This window comes from Passer montanus, unplaced genomic scaffold (genome assembly GCF_014805655.1).
Source record: "Passer montanus isolate IOZ18808 unplaced genomic scaffold, ASM1480565v1 scaffold22, whole genome shotgun sequence".
NCBI classification, from domain to species: Eukaryota; Metazoa; Chordata; class Aves; order Passeriformes; family Passeridae; genus Passer; species Passer montanus.
This window is the reverse complement of record NW_024366815.1, coordinates 5,409,047-5,432,498: the sequence shown is the minus strand read 5'-3', so window position 1 is coordinate 5,432,498 and position 23,452 is coordinate 5,409,047. Positions and strand designations below refer to the sequence as shown.

The window sequence follows — 23,452 nt, the reverse complement described above, 5'->3', positions numbered from 1 at the left end:
AAATTTATTTTCTTTATATTAATCTTATTATACATTAGTATTGAGTCATATAAAACACTGAAACTAATGATGTCACAGTACTTTGATGAAGTAGAGTAAGTAATAAAAATAATTTAATACAGACAAGTAAAACAGCTTACTAAATTTTTAGTAGTGATCGATTAATCTAGGACATAGCAAAGAGATGCAAAATAAATTTTTTGCCCCTATTGTTCTGCTAGCACTGATTTCTTGGAAATTTCACGTATAAATTTCATTTTTCTGTGTATTTCTCCTGGCATGGCCACAAAATCAGAATAAAACTTGACAGAGAACAAGCTATACCTTTAGCTAAAATGACCTTTCAACCATTTTCATCCCTGGTGCAGTCTTCAGGACTATTCCCACCCACCATGCTCTATTATTTCTTCTTAAGTGAACCAAAATTCTCTAATCTAAGCTAACATGATGGGCCTCAGGAGTGTTCAATTTCTGGGCTGAAAACAATGTTCAATTATTTGGAAGAATCCATTCTCCCAAAGAAAAACTACAAATTATGAAAATATTTTCTCATCCTATCATCTTAGGATTGCTATTAAAAGTTGCAAGATGTTGAGGTCAATTATTAAGGTCAATTAGGTCATACTTAGGTCAAATATCACTCAGACATGGACAAATAAGTATATATTTCTCCTATACAGAAAAAAAATTATAAAAATCTAAAATTTGATCATGAGTAGCAGAAAATATCAAAATCTCAATTTTACCAAGAGACATATACCTGTGTGGTTTATACATATGCTGTGTTTGAAAAGCATGCATAAAATCCTATATTACATGTAATGCAGGTTATTTTCTTTCTGTAAGAACTTCTCCCAAGTTCTAGGGCATTTTGATGGAACAAACCCCTGCCACATCTATATAATGCCACCAAGGGAAATAGAACATTTCCTGATTCTTCTGTTGTAAAAAGAGGGGAGGCAGGGTTGGTCATTTTGGTAGGTCTGCAGTCCATATTAAGTAAGGATAAATACTGGCATATGAGACATTAAATACAAGTGAAAGCAAGTTTAATGAGAAAAGAAATTGAATGTTCTTGCTGTGCACAATTTTCCTCATCCATAAATTAAGGATCACCATTAATCCAGTGCTCATTGTTTCTCCAATTACAAAATGTACATCAGAATCTGCTTACTGCAGCTGTAAATGTCTCCATTTCACTGTTCTGATTTACTCCCCTACAGGTCTATTTTTGTCCTGTACATGACTAGCTGTTGGTGTCCTAGGTTATGCTGGGAGACACCATTCAGGTCAAGGACTGAATGCAAAAGTCCTGTGGAATAAGTTGTGAAGAAGTAGCAGAAATCCTAAGGTTGCACTGCCCATGATGTGGTACACTGTCTGAATTTGTGGAAAAGCACTATGTGACTTTAGACTTTTCATCCCTTGCCTTTTCGGGTTCCTGTCAAACATGATGTGAATTAATTCTTTAAGAAAGCTGTGAAACACTAGTAGTTTCTTACTTTTTAATTATTGTATAGTGACAGGCATTGGATGAGGGAAGAAGGAGGACATAATTTGGGGATAATTTGTCTATCAGCAGCTGTGTATGAGCCTTTAGCAGGTGTGCACACACTCTCCAATGTTTCAGGATAAAATCCTACAGAAAAGTGTCACTTCAGATGGGGAAGATTTATGTGTGTCAGTCCTTAACCAATTACTCTATGAGCATTTTCCTTCCTATCCTGGTCATTGTCCAGCCTTCAGCAATCCATCCTAGTGCATCTGTACTTGCCATCTTTCTTCACACTGGCATGATGTTAACATCTTCCACACTAAAGTCATTAACACCAATGGATCCTCGTCAGTTTGAGTGCACTAGGCATAAACATTCTGCTCGAGCTGCAATTGCTGAGGAAAGCCCTCAGATCCCACTTTGAAATACAGCCCCCCAACGCACCAGACTGACACAGTGCAAATGGTGGGGTGCAGATTTGCACATCTGTTTCTCTCCTACATTTAAGCATCTGTTGTATAAAGGACAAAGTGAAGTGGAAAACGCTATTGAAAATACCATAGTCAAGCTTGTGAGGCTTTACTAATTCTTTCCTACTCTACTTTTAATGTGCAAAATGAAAAATGTGTTGAGAATGGGTGAAAAACCTATTCTCAATGCAAGGCCAGGACCTACATGTATATGCTGTAATGTATGTTTTTGCAGGAAGACATAATACTAGAGCTCCTCTAGTAATACCTGCAGATAATGATTCTCCATCATTCTGTAACTCAGAAAACCTCACATCTTTTAGGGTAAGTATCAGCATCTTTCATTTTTCACAGCAGAGACCAAGCTCCTCCTCGCTCATGGTTTATAAACAGCTTCTTATCATTTGCTCTCTCAGCTCCTACCTCACTGCACAGCTCCTAAATTACAACCTGCAATCACTAGGACAATGTCTGTAGAGATACTGAAGGCAATATATACCCTATTTCCTTTGAGTGTATGTAGAGTACTGGAAGCTAGAAATACCCACTGTTTCCTTTCTGTCTGACAGCTTTTTTTCGGCTTTCTAGGGGCTTCTAAATTGTAATTTATGTACTTAAATGTCAAGTGGAGCAAACTAAATGTGGACTCCAGTTTCCTACTGACATGCAAACAAAGGCCAAATCACCTCTTGGCATACGTGAAAAGGTTGTCTCCGCACTCGGGAGCACCTGCCATTTTACGCCTTTCAGGGAGAAAAGACAGGTGGGCACGGCAGCACAGCCCTCCCGACGGGAACGGCATCCCTGGGTGGTCCAGCCGTGCTCGCAGCATCTCTCACGTCGCGTGGCCCGTTTTCAGTCCGCTCAAGGCTGAAGGACAAGGAAGAGCGGCTTGGCGGGAGCGTCTAAGCGGACCGATGTGCTTCGTCTGTGAAAAAGAATGCCGCTGAGCAGCCGGCCTTCCCTGCCCGCTCACACTCCACCGAGGTTCCCCTGTGCCGGACACGCGCTGCGCTCCGAGCAGGACGAACCCACAACGCCTCCGCCACTTCCAGTGCCGCCCCTCGACCCCGTGGCCAGGCAGACCCCCGCCTCTTGCCCTCTCCACGAGGAGCAACAGAGGCTTCCCAAGGGACCGGCGAGCCCGTGGAAACGCCCCACTGCATCACCCCCAGCCACTGTTTCTCGCTCGGGCTGCACAGGCACGCTACCACCCCACGCCTTGCCCCTTGCTTTGCCCAGGGTGAAGCATCCACCTACGCGTGTTCCTGCGCTCCTGCGGAGGCGCGGGCCCGGCGCCCGGGGGCCCCTGTCCCCTGTGCCCTGCCCGCGCTCGGCCCCGGCCCCTCCCTCAGGCGCTGCCCGCTCGCCGCGCGGCCCCTCAAGGACTCGGGCTCAATGTCAGGCGGAGCGGGGCGGCCGGCAGGGGGCGGGCGAGGGGCGGCGGTGCCCGCCCTGCGCGGAGCGCGCTCCGAGCCGGCGGCGCTGGTGATGCCGGGCGGCGCGGCGGCGCGGAGCTCAGCCCAGCCCAGCCCTGCCCAGCCCTGCCCAGCCTTGCCCAGCCCAGCCCAGCCCAGCTCAGGGCGGCACAGCCCAGCCGCGCCGCTGAAGGGCACCGGCGGCGGCGAGGCTTCCCCGCGCTCTCCCGCGGCTGGGGTGCGCCCGCCCCGCAGCATGGAGGCTGGGAAGCGCAGCTCCTCCGCCGGCAGCCGGGACGATGGCAGCGCTAACTCCTTCCCAGCCAAGCCGGCGGCCTCGGCGGAGAAAGCCCAGAGCAGCCCCGGCAGCGGCGGCGTGAAGGAGCATGGCAACTCGGTGTGCTTCAAAGTGGACGGCGGCGGGGGCGAGGAGCCCGTGGTGGGCTTCGAGGATGCCGAGGGACCCCGGCGGCAGTACGGCTTCATGCAGCGGCAGTTCACCTCCATGCTGCAGCCGGGGGTCAACAAATTCTCCCTCCGCATGTTCGGCAGCCAGAAGGCGGTGGAGAAGGAGCAGGAAAGGGTTAAAACTGCGGGGTTCTGGATCATCCACCCCTACAGCGACTTCAGGTTAGCGCGGGGCTCGCGGCGGGCGGGAGAGGGGTGGCCCCGGCGCCTCGCGCCTCGCCCGGCGCAAACTTCGGCGGGCGCCGGGCCGGGCGGCGGGGCCGGGGCTGGNTCGGCCCGGCGCTCTCCAGCGTGCTGCACCCGGGACGGCCCCGCAGGCCCCGCGCCGGCCGGGGCGCCGCCCGCAGCCCCCGAGGCAGGCTGCTGAGCTCCGTGGCTCTCCATCCCGGTCTGCCTGCGCCGCGGGGGCGCGGGCCGTCGGGCACGACTCTGCCCCAGCGGGGATGAGAGCTCACCCGCGGGGTTCCACAGACGCATCAGCATCAGTAAAAGCGCGGTGTCTGCACACGCCTGCCCTTCCCTGAGCGCCCGGTGTGTAAACACTTGTTCCAGGGGTTGCGAGAATGAAGTGCGTCTCTGTCAGAGTTACAGTAAAATAAGTTTAGCCAGGTGATGTGTGGAAAACTATGTTTTCATAGGGAGACAGGTAAATGTGGTGGCAGATTAGCATTGCTTTCACAGTAAGATGCATGGATGCAGGACTGGAATATTCATGCAGAAAGCAGTACAAATAAATGCCCAAGAAGTTATAGTTCCCTTAAAGAAATATATTTAAAGTGTAAGATTATTTCATTTTGTACTCTGTGCCTGCTGGCTGTATGCCTTTATAAATGTAACACTCTCTGTGATATTTTCTGAGGAACTATCGATGTCGTGAAGCGTATTTAATCAACAGCTTGAATTGAACAACCTGCGTCTTACGATAAGTGAGTTGCACCGGCAACTGCATTTAAAAAAAGAAAATCCAGAATGCTCAATAGTTACATGGATCTTCTAAGAAAAAACTGGATTAAACAGAACATTCTTTCAGGGGGAACAGGAAGGAATGCTTTCAAAGTCCAAGTTTCAGTGGGACTGTTTGGAGTGAGGTGTTTCACGGTGAGCTGTGCTAGCACCTTGCAGCTAAGCCCAAGAGCAGTACAGCTACAGGAGTGGAGGAGCACAGCACAGTCAGTTATGACTTGAAATCATGCTTCAAATCCCTGCTTGTTTTCCTGGTTCTCTGAACTCAATAAACTGCACTTATTCTTTTCCTGGGGTACCTTTTCCACCTCAGCTGCATTAACAGGTGCATTAAGTGCGGAAAGAGAGCCAAGCACCTACCCACTCCCTTTCTGCCAGCTAGAGAGGGACCTAGCAGGTCACATCTGGTGCTGTGGTGGCATGCATAGGGGATTGGGGGGGGTGTCTGATAGCCTCTTCCTTATCTCTGTGTGTGCATGAGTAACTTTATTCACGTGAGGATTCTGTTGAAATGAATGAGGTTATTGTAGCGAATAATTTTCCTTGTTCTGTTGTAAGCTTGGTTTCTGAGTGAGGTGTACACCCGAACAGTGTATTGGGCAATAGGAGCTTATTTGTCATATTTTGCAGCCTGTAACTTTTTAAGCTGTTCTTTGAAATAGGTGATAAGCATGTTCATTCTGTTTCATTACAGAAATATCTTCTAATTCTGTCCTAATTTATTGAGTGGGAAGGTTTAGAGATTGTAGATTATGTTTCCCATTTTTTTTTTTAGTCGGAGTAAACAACACTGCATCCTTTTCAGGCCTGTTGTTTGCATATTCTTAAATTAACTGGTATTTTCAGGTGTTTTTTAAAAAGTTTTTATTTTATTAGAGTGCTTGGTTTTTAAATAAAGTTCATAGTTTTTCATTAGTATTGGGATGGTGTGGCAAGCTCCAGACCCAATTTTTTGGCCCGTAGGACTGTTTCAGTGAGAAATATAAGATGTGCATGTTTTTTCTCCTGAAACAATTGCAGCTGTGTAGTGGTACCACTTTTTTTGGGTGGCAGTGCAAAATGTGTGAAGAAGTTGTACTATACAGTATATTCACCTTATTTGGAAATTACAACAGCACTTTTAAGTGCCATCTAACAGTGGCTCTGTACCAGAATGAATTCAGGTGTAAGGATGGAGTTGCTTTGATTTATTTTTGCATGTTATTTGTAGCAATGTAATGCTTGTGTGCAGACAAGCCTTAAAACATTGAAAGAGGCACAGGTATTCCCATGCCGCTGTGTAGATGTTCTTTCCATCAGAGGAAAGAACTAAATTTTCTACCAAAATAACAAAAAAGTAAAAAGCTGAGTATTTTATGATATCCAAATGAGGAGATGTATTGTGCATTTGTAAATGCAGCTCTTATTCGGGTATTTGTGGCACCTATGAAAATAGACATCTCAGTAAACTTTAAATGTAGACACACTTAGGAAAATACTGGGTTAACCATGTAAAATGTGGGAAAATTCTGCTATCGGCTTCTGTGCACTCTTTTATTTTTTTCCCAGTTCTGCATGCTTGTATGCATTTCTTAGGATAGTTTGATATATTTGATTTTATTTCTTGATTTCATTCTCATTTTTTTTTGTAAAACAGTATATTCATCTACACCAAATGGTATTTTCTTGTGATGTTTGGAGGAGTGGGCAGCATCTCGGTGCCCTCCTGCCCCTTGTTTTGGCATGAACAGAACGTGGAAGCTTGTCTCTAAACTCCGTGCTCAGTAAATTGGTTACTTGCAGCCTTGTGGAGCTTGTACTTTAGTTTTATGGCTCTCCATCTTGCATGTGTTTCAGGGAAGAATTGTCTCTTCTTTGGGCAGATACACCCTTGGAGGATTAAATTCAATAAGTATTACATAATTTTTCCACAAGGGGACCATTTTGATTCTGGTTGTCTTCTCCCAGACTTCAGTGGTTAATGTGTAATTTGAAAACTGTTATATAAACCCTGCACCTAATGCACATCAAACCCAGCACAAGGCCTCTTACTTTATCACTTTGCAACCGTGACTACTGTATCTCTAAAGCTGGACAACAATTCTTTCTAATTGCGTAAGTAACAAAAGTGAATTTACCAGTCAGAGTTTGCTGAAGTCCTGTGTGTGTGTTCTGTGAGCTACTGAGTGCCTCCAGCTGTCCATTCTCATTTGTGGAAGAATGAGCCTTCAGGAGAGCTTCACTGGTCCAGCCTTGTGGCCTTGCAGCCACTGGATGAGAGCAGGACAAAGCTGACAGGAGATGGGATGAGCTGCACATGGTTCTGCTGCTGCCACACACATGTCATTTATTTCGTAGGAGATTAGTGGTGGACATGGGCTTTGGATGACTTTTATATGTTACGGCCTTCTGGTATTAATGGAAATGTACGTGACTGATTTTTAGATGATTAATTACTCCATGTCCTTCGGCACGTAAGGAGTTTCTTTAATGTTCAGAGGGCTGGCTTGAACTTGCCTCGGCTGCTCATCCAGTCCTGTAGCATCTCCCTCCCTCCCTCCCTCCCTCCCTCCCTCCCTCCCCACAGAGAAACTCACACTGTCAAGGAAATCTTGGGTTTATTACCACATTGGCTAGGGCATCTGTAGTCAGCAATCTATAAAGAAAACAGAGTTGCTACAGAGTTGCAGAAATCGCAATATATGAGACAGACTGAGTGGAAATAATGTGTGTTTGCGTACATGTAGCCTTCACACTCTGGTGGTTACAGTCAGCTTGATGCTTGGGAGCAGCCTTTGTCTGGAAGTGGGAACAAAAATTTTAACTGGCTTCAAGATGAAGTAAGACTGTGAGGTGGCATTGTCTGCCAGAGCAGCAGGTAAAGAGGTGCAGTGCAGGCAGTGCTGAAGGTCTTTTTCCCCTGTGTAAATAATGCAAAGTATAAATCAATTTACAACACTAGGCAAAAAAACCCAAAACAAAACAACAAACCATTGGCATTTTATTTCTCTGGGTAACTTTTTACTGATCCATTTATTTTAACAATCACAGTAAAGTAAAAGCTGAATTATTTCTAAAACTTAACAATCACAGTAAAGTAAAAGCTGAATTATTTCTAAAACTTGAACAGAAAATGTAAGAGTGTAGTGAATAGTAAAGGTTTGCCAGATTTTTTTTTTTAACCTTTTGTGCTGTTGCAGTTTCAAAACCTTTGGTATACACATGTAAGGCATCATGTGAATGTTTGAGGTTTATCATGGAATTCTTTATAATTCATTGAAGGCCTTATTGGTAATACCTTGTAAGTAATTTAATGCCAGGTTTCAAAGGGTTTTAATCAGGGTGAAAAACACAATATTTGCATGTGTTTGTCTGGGTAGTTACAGAAGAATTTGTTTCTATTGCTGTTAAAAAACATTCTGTTATATTGTGAAGTTTTATGCAACCCATCCATGTTGTCATACGCATGTACCACTTCAATTTTGAAGGAAGTGTGTGCCAAGCTAAGTCACAATTGCCATGGTTTAGTGTGCCTCATGGTTTTTTTAAATTATACTTTTTTTTTAAACATTTGAACTTATATTTGCATTATGAATTGATTTTCTTTTTCATTTTCACTTATCTTTTGGACCTGTCTTTGACCACCAGCAGTCACCCTAACATGATAGACTGCGTATGTTATATGTGCAGCTCACAATCAGGTCTCTAAAATTCATGCATGCATTGTTTTAAAACCTGCCTTTTGGGACCAGTCTTCACTCTACGTGTTATACCTATCTTAAGTTGTGTTTTAAGAAGCTTAGGATAAGCACTTTGTGCTTCTCTTTTGTCACATGTTTTTAATGTCTCTCTTGAAGCTAATGAGATTGATGTTTTTGTGAGCTGTTACATACTTAGGTTTATATAGAGCAGTAGAGTTGGAAGGTAATGCTATATGCAATGAAATAAAAATGTATCATATCAGACTTAAATGTAATTGATAGAGGTATACTTATTCAAAATTAAAGACATAAATCATGTCAGTATTGGTCTACATTAAATAGTTCAGATACAAATTTGCATGGGTTTTAATGGATACATTATGTCACTGGTAGTGTAAGAACATGAAATGGCCATAGTTTTTTATTCTCAACGTAGTAATTTCTTGTTGCTCAGGATTTTTCATGAGATTCTATTGCAGAATTGACACTTCTGAATTCACTAATAAAATCATAATCATGGATTTATAATTGTACTATATATGGTACATTCTTTGTGCAAACAATTAAAAAAAAAAATTATGTTTTTTTGAATGAAGCACGGATTCAGCTGGGGCTGTCTTTCATGTATCATTTTCAAATACTATTGTTGTGACTATAATTTTTAATTCTACTAAAGAAAAGCTTTGTACAGATAAACTATTAGTATTGCTAGATGTTCAGTCCTTACATTTGACTAAACATGGAGAACCATTAGTATTAAAAAGATTACTAATAGTACTTGGGTTTTATTTGCTGCATTCCAACAATTTTTGCCCTTTACTTCTGTAAATGTCCTGAAAAATAAAATGACAGAATTGTAGCATTAACCTAAATAATGCATTTATAATGTTTGAAAATTCTCTCTGACATCAAGTTATGTATTCCCTTCATAATAGTTCCCCAGATAGAATGCAACTCTTATAAAGGCAGGCGGAAGAGAAATACAGTAATGGTTCTCAAATGCATAAATGGATGTTACAGAGAGGAAGCAAATTACATCGAAGTAATGGAGAGAAATTGCAGCAACAAGCAACATCTAACATAAATTAGATGTTTAGGAGGCAGGACCAAAAATAAGCAACAAAATATTCTATTGGAAATGTGAAATATAGGCCAGAAATGCATTATGCTGTTTTTCATCTCTAGTTCCTATTATTCTTTGTACTGAATAATTTTTCATCAGTGGTTATCATGGATTCATCTGTTATGAACTCTAGTTGACTAAAGCTATCTACTGGTATTTCCTTTTGTACCACTTATAAGAAGGAATGCGTGAGAGAAAACAGGGATAGAGAGGTGCATTTCGTGCTTTTGGACTCATGAGGGCCATGTACTCTTGTCTGCTTTGAGATTTTCTTCAAGAGCTCCTAAAGCAGGGCAGTGGAGTCCACCCAAGGTTGGCACAGCAGCCACCCGCCTTCCAGCCCTCTAGGGCATGTGAGGAGCCGTATGCCCTTGTTTGTTCAAGCAAAGTGATTAATTTTATTAATAAGACATCCTTCTGTCTTTGGATATGTAGAATACTAAGGCATGGTTTGAGCTCACTTATATGTTGAACATTTGCCAGTTTGCATTATGTTCATTTTAGTCCTGGAATAACAGTCCATTCACTGCATTTTCTTCACGCTCTTGTCGTGTTTCTTACTTGAACATTGAATAAAGTTTAGGGGAGAGAAAGAGCTGAACAAGTGTGACTTAATTCCTCGGTTCTCTGAGTTACTTTTAATTTAACTTGGGACACTTTGAAGATCACTGGCAACACTTATGAATTGCACAAAAGTACATTTTTTTCTACAAGATGCTTACTTTTACAATGTTCATTTTCTACACAATCTATGTAAAGGCAAGTATGTTCATCATGATTTTGAGATAAGTTTAGAAAGGAACCACCACAACAAAATAAAACAAACCCAAATGTTACAGAATTCTTATAAATATTCTGTAACATATAAGTCAAAGATGATGTTTTGGGAACGTTATATGTAAGTCTTTAAAATTAAACCCAGGACAGTCAGTATCATGAGACTTCCTCTTCAGTTTTCTGATTTTTTCTTTTGCTTTGACTGCAATGAGAAAAAAGTGCTTGATAAATGTGATCTATACCCATATCTCTGTATACACATATCCAAAATTGTATCTCATCATCGTGCTTGGGCCTGTGGGGAAAATGCACTGATTCTGGTATTCCAATTGATTGTTTTAGCATGTTAACAAATTTTTAAATGTGTTCTACAATTCCGTTTGGTAGCACATCAAAATAAGTCATGCTTGGTATTGAGTCAGTAAAAGTTTTTTCTTCAACCTAGGTTTCTCATACTTGGGTATATGAAGGGAACTGTGAATTGGAATGCTGTGTAAAAGCATTGAGTAATATACAAAGGCCTAGATTTATGATTTGATTGGGTGTTTGGTGATTACAACAGCTAATTGAAAGGCGCATAGGATTCGATACTTTAGGTTTTCTTGTGTGTGTGTGTGTGTGTGTGGTTTATATAATGAAGTCAAAATCTGAGTGGCTCATTTTTGATTGTTCAGCCTGGAGTAGAAGATATAGAGATGTATGAATGCAGAGGTCACCTAAAAAGTATGAGTCTTTAGTGCTGCATTTCTGCCTACCTATCTAAGATCTGTGGCTCTGTAATATTTAAGTAAACTTTGTCATATTGTTTGAGAGTTTCAACTTGAAGCTATGAGAAGCAAAAATCTATTTTTAGAGATAAGTGTGTGTAGAATATAAAAAATTGAAAAGAAATTTACTTAATTTGCTGATAAACAAGAAGTATCCATTCTCACCTTTGCTTTCACTCAAAAGCATGAGAACTGTTTTCTATGTCAATATGCATTTTTTTTTGAGAGAGGAAACTTTTAACCTACTTTGCAATGTTTAATTTTTAACCTGACAGTACAGTTCTCGTTAATTGCTTGATAGTCCTTTAGCTGTCTATTTCCTGATTCTTTCCCAGAGGCATGATTTAATTTTAAAAATCATAGTGTATTCAGCTCTAATTATTGGAGAGCTTGTTCTAGACACACAGTAAGGTATGTTAATAACTAAAAACTATATCAGCTGGAGTCAATGTCAGTACTACCTCAAGGACATTGTCATTTAGCTTCCATAAAATCTCTACTAATATCTTTTAATCTGATGAGAGATTCAGGCAAGCTGCATGGCATTTTTCAATAATCTTATTGCCTTTTAGTGCAATGCAGCTGGAACAAGTCTGGAATAAACTTGTGTTCAGAAAATGTTCATTTAGTTACAAAAGAGATGCATACTGTTTCCATTACATATTTGAAAAAACCCTAAACTAACCCAAAGCCATTTTCATTTTTGCCAGTGAAGTACCCAAAACTTAAGTTACATTATATAGCTAAGAATAGGATTTTGTTTTTATGTGATTATCTTTGATGTTTTTTATGTGTATATAGTATCTAATTAAGCATGTAATTTAATAAATATTTTGATACACTATTGGTATTTAGTATGCTGCTGTTATTAAGTTTCTGTCTCTAAAAATGTCACATTTATTAAAAATTCATATTAAGATATTCTGTTTTGAGCTGAAAAAGCAGGGATTGCTTTATGTTCACAGTCACAGCTGTGTTGGTTCTGGTTTATTTTCTTTCTTTTTTTTTTTTTTGAGTGAGTTTATTTTTTAAAATGACTTGAAAATAACCAATATGCATACTTTTTTTTTTAATTTGGGGAGATTTAAAAAAGTTTTTAATATTGGGGAGGGATTTAAGTGATACCACTCTTTTTCACACAATTTTGCATGAAAATTACTGAATCTTACTAAAGCTCCAGTATATAAAGAGCCCAATAGAAATAAATTGTGCTCTCACAGTATCGAAATTCTATACATGTTGTACCATGGTTGCCTCCATGTTTTTCGCCCTCATATCAGCAGATTAAAGTGTGGAAATATTGATATTCCTTAGGTGGTTGCATTGCATCTTACACTAATTTACCAGATCCTCCAAGAAACACCTTTCTTCATGGCATGAACTGCAGCTGTAGACAGTGTGGTGATGAAATGATTTGACCTTAATGCAGATATGCGGATTGCAGTAAATTTATAGTAATATATGATGAGACCCCGATAATAAATAATTGGTCTATTTTTTCCTAGGGAAAAGATAGAGATTTTCTGTGGAAAATACACAGAATTTTATAAGATACGTAGCGCTCTCCAGCTCTACCCAGGAGATGGAATAAAAGCACGGCTGCAAAACCATAGAGATGCAATCAAGCTTTCACACGGTTAGTTAGAGGTTTTCCATCAGCTCTTAAGTGATTTCCATCTAGTTGTTCATTCCATGAGGACTTATTATTTAGGTCTGGCAGAGAAATTGCTATGAAACCTGTAGCAGGTGCTACTACTCCCTAAGCATCTTGTTACTGTCAGGCAGTAGATGCTTGCAAGCCTCTGGGTTCCCCAAACACATCCAGGGCTACAGGATCATTGGAATAGCTGCATATGGGCTTGTTTGCACTTGATTTTCCAGTGAAGGTAAGAGCCAAGCTTGTCTGTCACTCTGGTTCACCTTGCCTTTAGTGCCAGACAAACCTGGTGGTAACAAAAAGAATTGGTTTTCCAGCTTGGGATTTGTCTGATAGATTGAAACTTGGAAACAAAACAAAAGAAGCAAACTAAATTAAGTATACACCTCAAACTTCAGTCGTTAGCTGAGTACCTTTCTCACATACCCACTTTACTATGTGATCTTAAGAGCTGTTTTTCAGAGCTGTGCATGCAGTGTTTATGGAAGCTCTTATCTACATGACTGCCTAAGTACAGAATCCTGCTTTTTTTATTTATAGTGTTTCTTATGGTCTAATTTTCAATCAGTGATATCATGCTATAGGAAACTTGCATTCAAAAGTTCCTAGGAGCACATGGATTAGTCCCTGAAAGAGTATTTTTTGGAAACAACTTCCTTTTCTCCCTCATTCTGTCTTCTCTTCGTCCTCCTACATCTCTTTCTGAAGATATAATGCATTTGTTTAAATTAATAGAAATATTGCACCGATTTTATGTTTTTAAAATTTGTTTGTTCTTCTGTGTAGTTTTCCATTCTTACTCAGTCTGTTACTTAGAAGATACTGAGCTGTTTGTTCAAACTAGCAGGGAGGAGTTAGTTTAGGTATTTTCACAGCCTCTTGCACTTTGTAAAATGCCTTGTAGTAATTAAAAAAAAATCATGTATATTTTGCATTTCCTTTGACTTGGAGGTTGGCAGCTTTCGGTTGAGAATTGCAGCGTGATGCAGTTGAACATACTGTTACCATACACTGTTACACAGGCACTTCGCCGAAATTGTCCCTTCAGCTTGTATACTGCCAGCATGGGAATTCAAGTCTTGCATACATCTACCACATTAAAGATATAATTATCAGAAGCACAGTTTTGTAATGCAAAGGGAGTGTGGTACCAAGAGTACGCACTGCCAGATGGTAGGCAATCTATCAGAGTGTTTAAAAAGGGTCAGAATTTAAAATGTCTGAAATCCGATGGTTTATTAAGCAGTAGACGTTGAATGTGTGGGAAAAGTGAGAGATGAGTAACCTAAGCATGAGGTGCCCACATGACCAAACAGACTTTTAATTGCATGCACTCTGCCAGTACTTGTTTTTGCTAAATTAAATGTGGTTTTGAAATTTGGAACAGAATATTAAATCCAGTGATATACTGCTGAGTGTTGAAAAGTTCAGTAGGATTTGTACATGTTCTCACTGTTTATTTATTGGAGTAATGAATTTATTATGATGGTTCATCTCTCTGTAATGGAAAAAGAAGTCCAAAAACAATTTCAAGGGTTTTATGTTGCAAATCATTAAATCCAGTACATAATAATTTTATTATTTCATATACATATTATTTAGATAGATGTGAACTAAGTACAACATAAATTGTGACTGAATCCAATTAAATGTCTCTGGTTTTACATTGCTATTTAAAGGCACTAACTATGAGTTTAAAATTTCTTGTTTAACCTTAAACTGTTCTCTGTTCTTGTTTTCTAAAGTTAGATTTTCTGTAGTGTGCCTGTGTGTTGTGCTCTGTTGTTCAAAAGCACGCTAATTTTCTTTTGTCAAGAGATGATTCTCATTAAGACAGGTCTGAGGAATACTTCCTCACTATTATACAAGCAGTCAGTGTTATTCAGCAATTTCCACCACCATCCCCCTCATTCCCCAGGACTGTGTGAGCACTGCTTGATGTGACTATGGCTGTTTCTGTAATTTCTAAGCTGCAGCCAACTTCCACATTCTCCACAGGGTAGACCAAATTTATCTTTCTGTGGAATGGATGGGAGAGCTGCAGTGAACTTCCACTCCCACACTCGTTCCTCATAGCATGACAGAGTTCAGATTTGCTTCAGGGAAGGAGAGCTAGCTGTGTAGCCTGGGAATGCAGGTACCATGAATCTGCCTAAAATGGTGGCAGATGTTCCTGCTGGGGCTGCTGGCTCGTGATTCCATGAAGTGTCACTGAATAGCAGTTCGTCTGCGTTGAACGTGCATGCTGATTTTGTGCCACTAGCAAAATGAGCAAATGGAATATGGTATTTTACTTGGTTTCGTGTTTCCAGTACAAATTTTTCCATTTCTGGAACGGCTTTGAAAGTGTCAGTTTTACCCAGTAGATTTGCACAATGTGCAAATCTATAGGATGTTAGATGAAGACCTGAAATGGAAGTCAGGAGCCCATCTATCTTTGAATTTCAGGAGCTAGATACTTGTAAGCATCTGGACTCCATGCCTGAGCATCTTTCAGAATTCCAGTCATAAGGAGCCCAAAATGGTAAACCTGGTTTTTAAAAAACATTGCTCTTGGGTGCTGTGTGTTTTAAAGATCTAGCGTGTCAGAATAATGCAAATGTGTTTCAGCTTCCATTTTTGCCGTGTTACATATTTTGATTTTTAATTTACAGATCAGTGTATATTCTAAGATTATGAGGAAAAGATCTGTTAATTTTTCACTCTCAATTTCTTGCTGTTCTCCACCAATAAATTATTAATATCTATTTGGCAGTTCTAATTATTACACATCTTTAGTTTAAACACATTTGATTAGTTTATAACTCACTGTCCTCCAAAAAATGAAACATAAATATGTGGCTAAATTAGATTTTGTCTTTCTGAGGAATATTGGCTTGTGGCTGAAACCTCTTATGAGATCTCCAAAGTAAAATGTTTTCATTTGCTGAAAGGCAGAAACCTATTTATTATATTTAGGCAACTACATTTTGAGTGAAAATGGATGGAAGATAAGGATGGACATCTGGTGTTTTATTCACCACAGAAAGGGCAGCTCATTCTATTTTGCTGTGTCAAAACAAGAGTCATCTATCAGTGTGGAAGTAAAGAGCTTCCTTGGTATTTTTGCGGTTGTTTATAGATCAGGTCATGGGTCCCTGACCAAAGTTTCTTTGAGTGCTTATTTTAGAGCTGCTTATCAGTGGCTACAATTAGAGGCAACTTTACTTGGGTGCAAACACTTCCCCCTGCAACCCCTAACCTGCAGTGCTTGTCTGATGTTGAGACCAGCCCATTGCTAAGGAATACAGACTGTTTTGTTTGAACCTGAAGACTGGAGAAAGAATTTTTGCATGAAGAGACTTCAAAGTCATCTGTCAAAGTCACTCTACCAAAATATAAAGTGGAGAAGCAGATTATTAAATAATTCCCTTTTATATTTTTTCTGATAAATATTTATAGGTGAGGCATATAACAAAGCCTGTAGTTAAGTTTGAATAAATTTTCAAATCTTAATATCTTTAGCAATCTTTCATTTTTCAGTCTGCAAACTGACATGTTATTCTGATGCCTAAAGTGACTTGCTCTCTTACAAAAATGAATAATGGCAGCGTGGAGGAAAAACTTTTATCTAGTGTATGTATTTTGTATAACAACTCTACTTTAGATGATTCTGTCTCAATGAAGATAGAACAGAATTTTAAATTAATCTAGATATTGGTAAAATGTATCTTCCAGTGGCTCAATAACCATTTCATTGGACTAATTCAAAACAAAAAACTAAACAAATGTATTTCAAGCAAATAATCTGCTCTAATTCAATAAACACTTTCTACACATAGCTTGTAAATTTTATACATGCTGGTTTTAGGATCTCAGTCATGTGTGTCATTATTGCATATATCTGTGATAAAATGTAATAAACCCTTATGTTTGTGTGCAAGCAAGCAATGAAAATTACCTCCTGTACTGCTGGCCAAGCTGTGCTGGAAGGACAAGAAGCATCAATTCATGTAAAGGCATCTCCTGGTGCTTGATATTGTGGGCTGTCTCCTGTTTTGCAAATCATAAAACCATTCAATTACTAAGTTCACATATGTTGGTTTGTGATTTTTGGAAGGAATTTGGTTGTTTCCTTTTATAAGAATAACTGAAGCAATGTCATTGAAAAAACCCCTCTTTGTTTCCTTATATTGGATTAAACTGCAAAAGGGCCATTCAGCAGTTGCATTCCATTACATTGACCAATGTTCATAAATGTCAGAGACAGATTTTACATCCCCAGAAATTTGGTGTATTCCAGACCTCCACTCTTGGCTGAGTTGCTTGCAGCAGCACATGAGGCTGTGCTCAGCCCAGCTTGCATGGAGCTTTCTGGAGCGTTAGAGGGTGAACAGCACCAAAAGCTGGGGAGGGGAGCAGAGGCAGAGCTGACACGGTCTCGGTTACTTAGGCTGGTAACTAGAGCATCTCTGAGTGTAATGTATGCTCTTGTTTACTTTGCTTGCTCTTCTGGGTTTTCCTTTTTGTTTTAAACAAGTGAATATCAGGTCTATCTGATCACTGCTCTGTCTAGCTGCATAATGTGCTGATTTGTTTTGGCAATGCAGGCAGAGCGCTATGCTGTCAAAACGATGGTAACACTGGGATGTGCAGTATGCAAATTGGGAAGTCTTAAAGAAATGTTAAAATTAACATTGTATCTGCTTAAATACTGTGGAGGTCAAATGGCTAGCAGAGAGATATGAATACAAGCTGAGTAATTAGAAAAGTGGGGTGCATCTGTAAAAAGTGTTAATCAGCATACATGGGGAAAGGTATAATCAAGCTTGTGAAAGATTACTCCTTTCATTTCTTACATGTTGTGCACACTGTATTTTCAGTTAGTTGATGTTTTAGATAAATTTATATTAGTTCAGTTAATAAAATTATTAAAATAACAATTCCATAATCTTAAAATTTTCAGTGTATTCGAGTGCATACCTAAATGTTCCCTTTATCACTTAGGAATTTAAATTGTTCAGCATAGATGTCGAAACTGCAGAATAATTTTCTTCCTCTGCTAGAGAGGATTTGAACCTGTGCATTGACTTTGCATAGCACCTCTGGTATGGACACTTCCAATAACAATATCACCCTCAGATTTGTTCTGCTTTGGTGGAATGAGGAACTGAGAACGCCGCTCCTGTCTCGTCATTGCCTTCCTTGGGAACAAGATTTTGCTCCTGCTCTAGTTTATATTTGTTTAGGGAGAGAGAACATGTCAGCAGCATACCTCACTTCAGGAGGCACCGTATGGCTTGGGGAAAGTGAACTCCCTGAGGTGTGGGAGATCCTGAGCTCAGCTGCCTACAGATGAGGAAATCCAAAGGTTGTTCACAGGTGTTGATGAAAACTCTAGGTATTCAGTTGTTTTTCGAAAGGAGAATGCATGTGACATGACCCTAATTACTTACCATGTTGCTCCGCCATGAATCTGATCTTTCTCCTTCCTTTGCTTCTCTAAAAATTGTCTGAAATATATTTGAATATTTTTCATCAAAGGATAAGTTAATAAAATGATAATATAAATTTGATTTGAACATGCATACATCATTTTCTGATGTTATTTTCAGAACAAACAGGTTATTATTATATTTTTAACAGATATAAATTAGATTTATTACCATTTGAAGCAAATTATGTACTGCAGTGTGATACTCACAGATTATAATAAAAGAACTTACTGATTCTGAAGTGTACTGTCATTGATTTTAAAGGGTTGAAATTTCAGTACTTATTTTTATATTCAAGGAAACATAGGCTTTGTAGCCAAAAGTCAGCTATAAATAGTTGTAAAGGGGAAGAATAATTAAACTTGATATATATATCTTGATTACCCGGTCTTGCATTAGAATCTTGCATATCTGTGTAGATACATAGGATGACTGTAAATATTCAGTCATGTATATTTGTTTTCATTTATGATGTGGGAGTACATCAGCTTGTTTCATGTCTATCTATAGTTCTTTCACACTTTTTCACATCTCTAATTTTTCCCTTCATGAAATTTGAAGACTGGCTCTTTTTTTTCTGTCGGTTTGAAAATAGTGCCCATTCTTGCCTTCAATGCACTTTGTCAAGAAATGATACACCAAGTCCTACTTTGAAGCTGCTCTTGCAAATGTACTGTATGATTTTACAGCTACACAAAAAAGCCAGTTTTACCTCTGATTACTAGAATAAAATTGTTATGTGTGTATATAGGTCAAATCTAAGTTCATGGTTCAAGCCTTTGTTTTGTTTTGTTTTTGTTATGTGTGGTTTTTTTTGTTGTTGTTGTTGGTTTTGTATTTGTTTTTTAAAATTAGATGTATTTATGTAAAAAAAATGAATTATCCCACCTCTTTTGCTGGTCATGGCCAGTCTCCTCAACAAACCCTTTGCCTGAGATCTATCAATAGCTACTGAATGACGTCTTCCCTGTCATCTTTCTCTGAAGTAGCGAAAATAGAATTTTCCCTGTCAGCAGAAACTTAAAGATTATACATGGTTATCGTATATGCCTGATAATTGAGATATTTAATTGGTTAAAGAAAAATCTATTAAAGGAAAACATTAGTTGATACTGATTAGCTTTCTAATTTTTGGAAGGGCATTAGGAAGTTACCTTCCTTTTCACTTGATTCTTTGTTGAGAAGAATTACAGAAGGCTTTTTCCAATTTAAGCCTCTGAATTTTTAGTATGGAGGCATCCTAAATGTCATATTTCTAAATGGCACTCTTAAAATTACTGTCACTACAAAATTCTTAATTAATGCAAGTGCTCCAACATGAGATACAAGATTATTTTGCAGCTGAAATATTTTTAGATCTGTCTCTTTCAAACTTTTTTTCATGCCTTTAAAGTGGTCATTTCTAATTTGAGAATGTGAATGCATATATTTCAGTGATCCACTACAGAAATTTGCTGACAGTTAGATAACCAGTATGTGGCACTTTTCAGTTGGTTTGAGGGCTGATAATATCAAACTGAAACAAATCAGTTACCACCCCTACACAAATGTTGCGTGATTCTAAGAGCAGTGGTCTAATGGCTTTTGTGAGGGGGTGGATTGGAGGAAGCTGTAGTGCTTGTGCTGTGACCTGTTGATGCAGAAGCGATCTTGATGACGTGATATATATCCATTCGATCTGGTAAGCAAAGACAGACTCAACACTTGCTGTGAAAAAACATATTTGTGAGCTCTGACTCCTCATCAGCGCCTTTTTCCAGGGGCAGTACCCACATTTTTTTAGTGAGGAGAAGAATCTTAGAATCATAGAATGGCTGGGCTTGGAAGGGACCTTGAAGCTCGTGTTGTTGCAACCACCCTGCCATGGGTAGGGATGCAACCCACTAGATCACATTGCTCAGAAAGGAGGAGTTATGTGAAAACGAGGGAGAGTGAAAGCATTATCAGAGCTCCACTGACAGTGATTCACTGTTCTTGCCCAAGGTTAAGTGGAAGTCAGGCTTTAATTCTTTCTACTGTAGTTTAATAAGTTTCTGTGGAGGAAAAGCAACTGCAAATATCAGTGATACTCAAGCAGTTGTGTTAGGAGATTATTGGCTAAAAACTAAGAGTCTAATTTTTAAATAATATTGTTACATTATATAAATTTCTCTTTGTCCTCTCTGTCCTCTCCTCTTGTATGCAGTAAGTGCAGTTACTTCTCCTTACTGTACCTTTATTTCTCAGAAGTCTGAGATTGGGTTAATGCATGTAAAATACTATGAAAACTTCAGATGGAAGCTGCTGAATGCATAGCAAGAAGCAATTATCTTTTGATGAAATCTCCACTGGTTGAATATTAGTTGAAAATATACTGAAAAGGTACATACATACATACATACATATAAATAAATAAATAATGTAAGTGTAAGTTAACTAGTTTTGTAGTATCCTTCCATGGTCAGTACTGTGATTTTGTTTTCTAGTATTCAAAGCACTCAAGCTTTAAACCTAGCCAAACTATGCAGCCAAAGACTTTTCAAAGTAGTAAATTGCTGTTCATTGGCTTCCCTGGGCTCTGATCAGGTCCCCTGAGAAGTGCATTTATCTAATCATCTGCCTTGTGCATAAAATCACAACTGAGCAACAAATTGCCAATTGCCACTGCTAAGTGGGTTTAAAGAGATAAAAATAATGAAATCTTTTTGAAATTGTGGAAGTTTGTAATTTTAGATAGATTCTGTGGTTTTATGGAAAAGAAGACTCAGTATCACTGAACTTTAGTAATATCTTTTTAAGGTGGGAAATTGTATCAAAATTTAAAAAAAAAGTAATCAGGGGACATAAATTGGATTTCTTGAGTATGTATGGCTAACCTTCAAGTAATGGACTCCAGTATTATTCTCAAATCAAATAAGATTTTTGGTGGTCTGAAAACTTCATTATTAGGTTATTTTTTTTAATTACTTTTAGTTTCCATCAGAATGAAACCATTAAGCTGGAAGATTCCCAAGTCCAACACTGCTTGTATTTCAGCCAGGGAAACACAATTTCCAGAACATCAGTCTGTGCCTCATCTCAGACGGACCAGTGTGAGACAGGTAGAAAAAGCCTTTCTGCTGCTCTAGCAGGTTACCTTGCTAAGTCAATGAATGGGCATTAAGGTAGTGGTATTAATTGAAAAGAACAGTAAATGCTGATGTAATTTTCACCTGAGAAAGTGTTACTTAGTCATATTTTGCCCTTCAGCATCACCACTGGGTGTGTAGGACACGCTGTTAGAATTCTCCTGTAGTGTGTGCTTTGCAATCAAGAGAGATGAGCCATGAAAGAGATTTTATTTCAGCCTTGCAACATTTCCTTGTTTGTGTTTACTTAATATAAGCTTAAAGTTGTCAAGGTGGAAATATAGTAGCCTAAAAATCTAAATTCACAATTTCAGGAGAACAGTTTATTCTTTAAAAGCAAAACAAAATACCAGCCCTGGAGTGTTGTCTTCCCAAAGCTTTGAAAAATGAGTTACATGCAGCTGAGGAAAGTTTTATCCACACAGAAGGATGAGACAACTGTAGAAGTGACCTTTTTGCTCACGCAAAACAGGCCATCAAAAAATAGTGGCACTACACTAGTAATTTTAATGCCTTTGTATTAATATAGTCACAGAGATAGATTACAGTAAATTCGAAGATTGGAAATACTAACATTAAAAAAATGCTGCTGACCCAAAATCACTGAAGCAATCAAGTATGGATTGGCAACATTTAAACAGAGTTTTCTCTATGGAGGATGTTGAATGCAGTATTTCTTCCTAAAATAGAATGAATTTAGTATTTAATTTGTATGCCTTTTTCCAAGAAGCAGCTTGTTTTCCTCTAGGTGTGTGTATTTGTAAGAGAGAAACAGATGGGCAGAATGAAAATGGATAGCTGGGTGGAAGGGGATATCCTCATTTTAAGGTTGTAAAAAAAATTAGTGAAATCTTTTCAGAAAGTTTTCAGCAAGGACACCTGTGAATCATTAAAAGAATTGGGTCCTCTGAAGAAAACACTCCCTTCTTCATTCTCCTGTCCTTCAGCACATCGCAGTAATTATCTGTGTTTGGCAGATGTTTTCAGGCATCCAGCTTTGTTCCCTCTTAGTAGAATAATAAAGTTGCACAACCAGAGAAAGATAACATGTCCAATGAGATTGAAATTCTGATATGAATAATACCAAGTTTAGTGTTTGCTACCATACAGTACAACAAAATTTAAAATTACTCTTATTTCTGCTAAGATTGTTCTGTTTTGTATAGGACATTGATTTCTCTGTTAGGTGAACCAATGATCTATGAAAGCAAAGGAAATAAAGCTGTGTTTGAAGGTGAGATTAAAAAAATTAATACAAAACAAAGAAAAAATGAAAGTCAGTGTTCATTTCACTGAGCATCTGCTAGTCAATCATAATGTTTAGCTAAAGAAGAAGCAAGTTTTCTAGGAAAGCTCCTGAATTTTTTTCACAGTTCCTCATTCTCTGAATGTATATAGCGAAATTGTGTTGCATCTGAGATCAGAAAACCTAATCTGTGATGCATCAGGTTTTCCTTCAGAGGTATTTTACAAGCAACCTGAGTTAGTATATTTTCTGCAGCCTTCCAGTTTGTAATGTGGATGAGTATTTATTTTCAGTGTTTATACTGAATTTCCTGAAGTTTTACTGATACAATTTACTGCTTTTTAATAAAAGATTAGAATTTTTGCAGTCTTTCTTGAAACTGAGAAAACGTAAATTTAAGCAAAGCCCTGACTGCCCTGCAGCCTCCATTCGCACCCCACAGTGCCTGAGGGACGCCGCTCGCTCTGCTGTGCGGTTTGTGAGACCACTGACTGCTTCTGCTGCTGCAGCCTGGGTGTGCCGTAAGGATAATCATATCTCCAACTATGCTGATTCAAGGAAATTGAGACACTGCTGCTGATGGGCAGAAAAAGGAAATAATTAGGCAAGCAAATCTGAATTTGTATGTACGGCAAATTATGCAGCGAATTAATTCGGAGATGAAATTTCCTTCCTTAAGACTCTGTTTTCTCTGGTTTAGGGATATGAGGTGGAAAATAAAATGCATGTTAGAATTCATAGTATCTTATATTATTAAGCCTAGTACAAACAGTGATTAATTATTACTAAGTAACTCTTTCTTGATGC

The 23,452-nt window shown here is 39.0% G+C and overlaps 1 protein-coding gene across 1 annotated transcript in view; it reads left to right on the top strand.

The window, feature by feature from the left end:
- Nucleotides 1-3,639: 3,639 nt before the first annotated feature.
- Nucleotides 3,640-23,452, top strand: part of HCN1 (hyperpolarization activated cyclic nucleotide gated potassium channel 1) — a 196,137-nt gene continuing 176,324 nt past the window's right edge. Inside the window, exon 1 of the mRNA XM_039710008.1 lies at nt 3,640-4,013. Within this exon, the coding sequence (XP_039565942.1) occupies nt 3,640-4,013 (374 nt within the window). The remainder of the gene's footprint in view (nt 4,014-23,452) is intronic.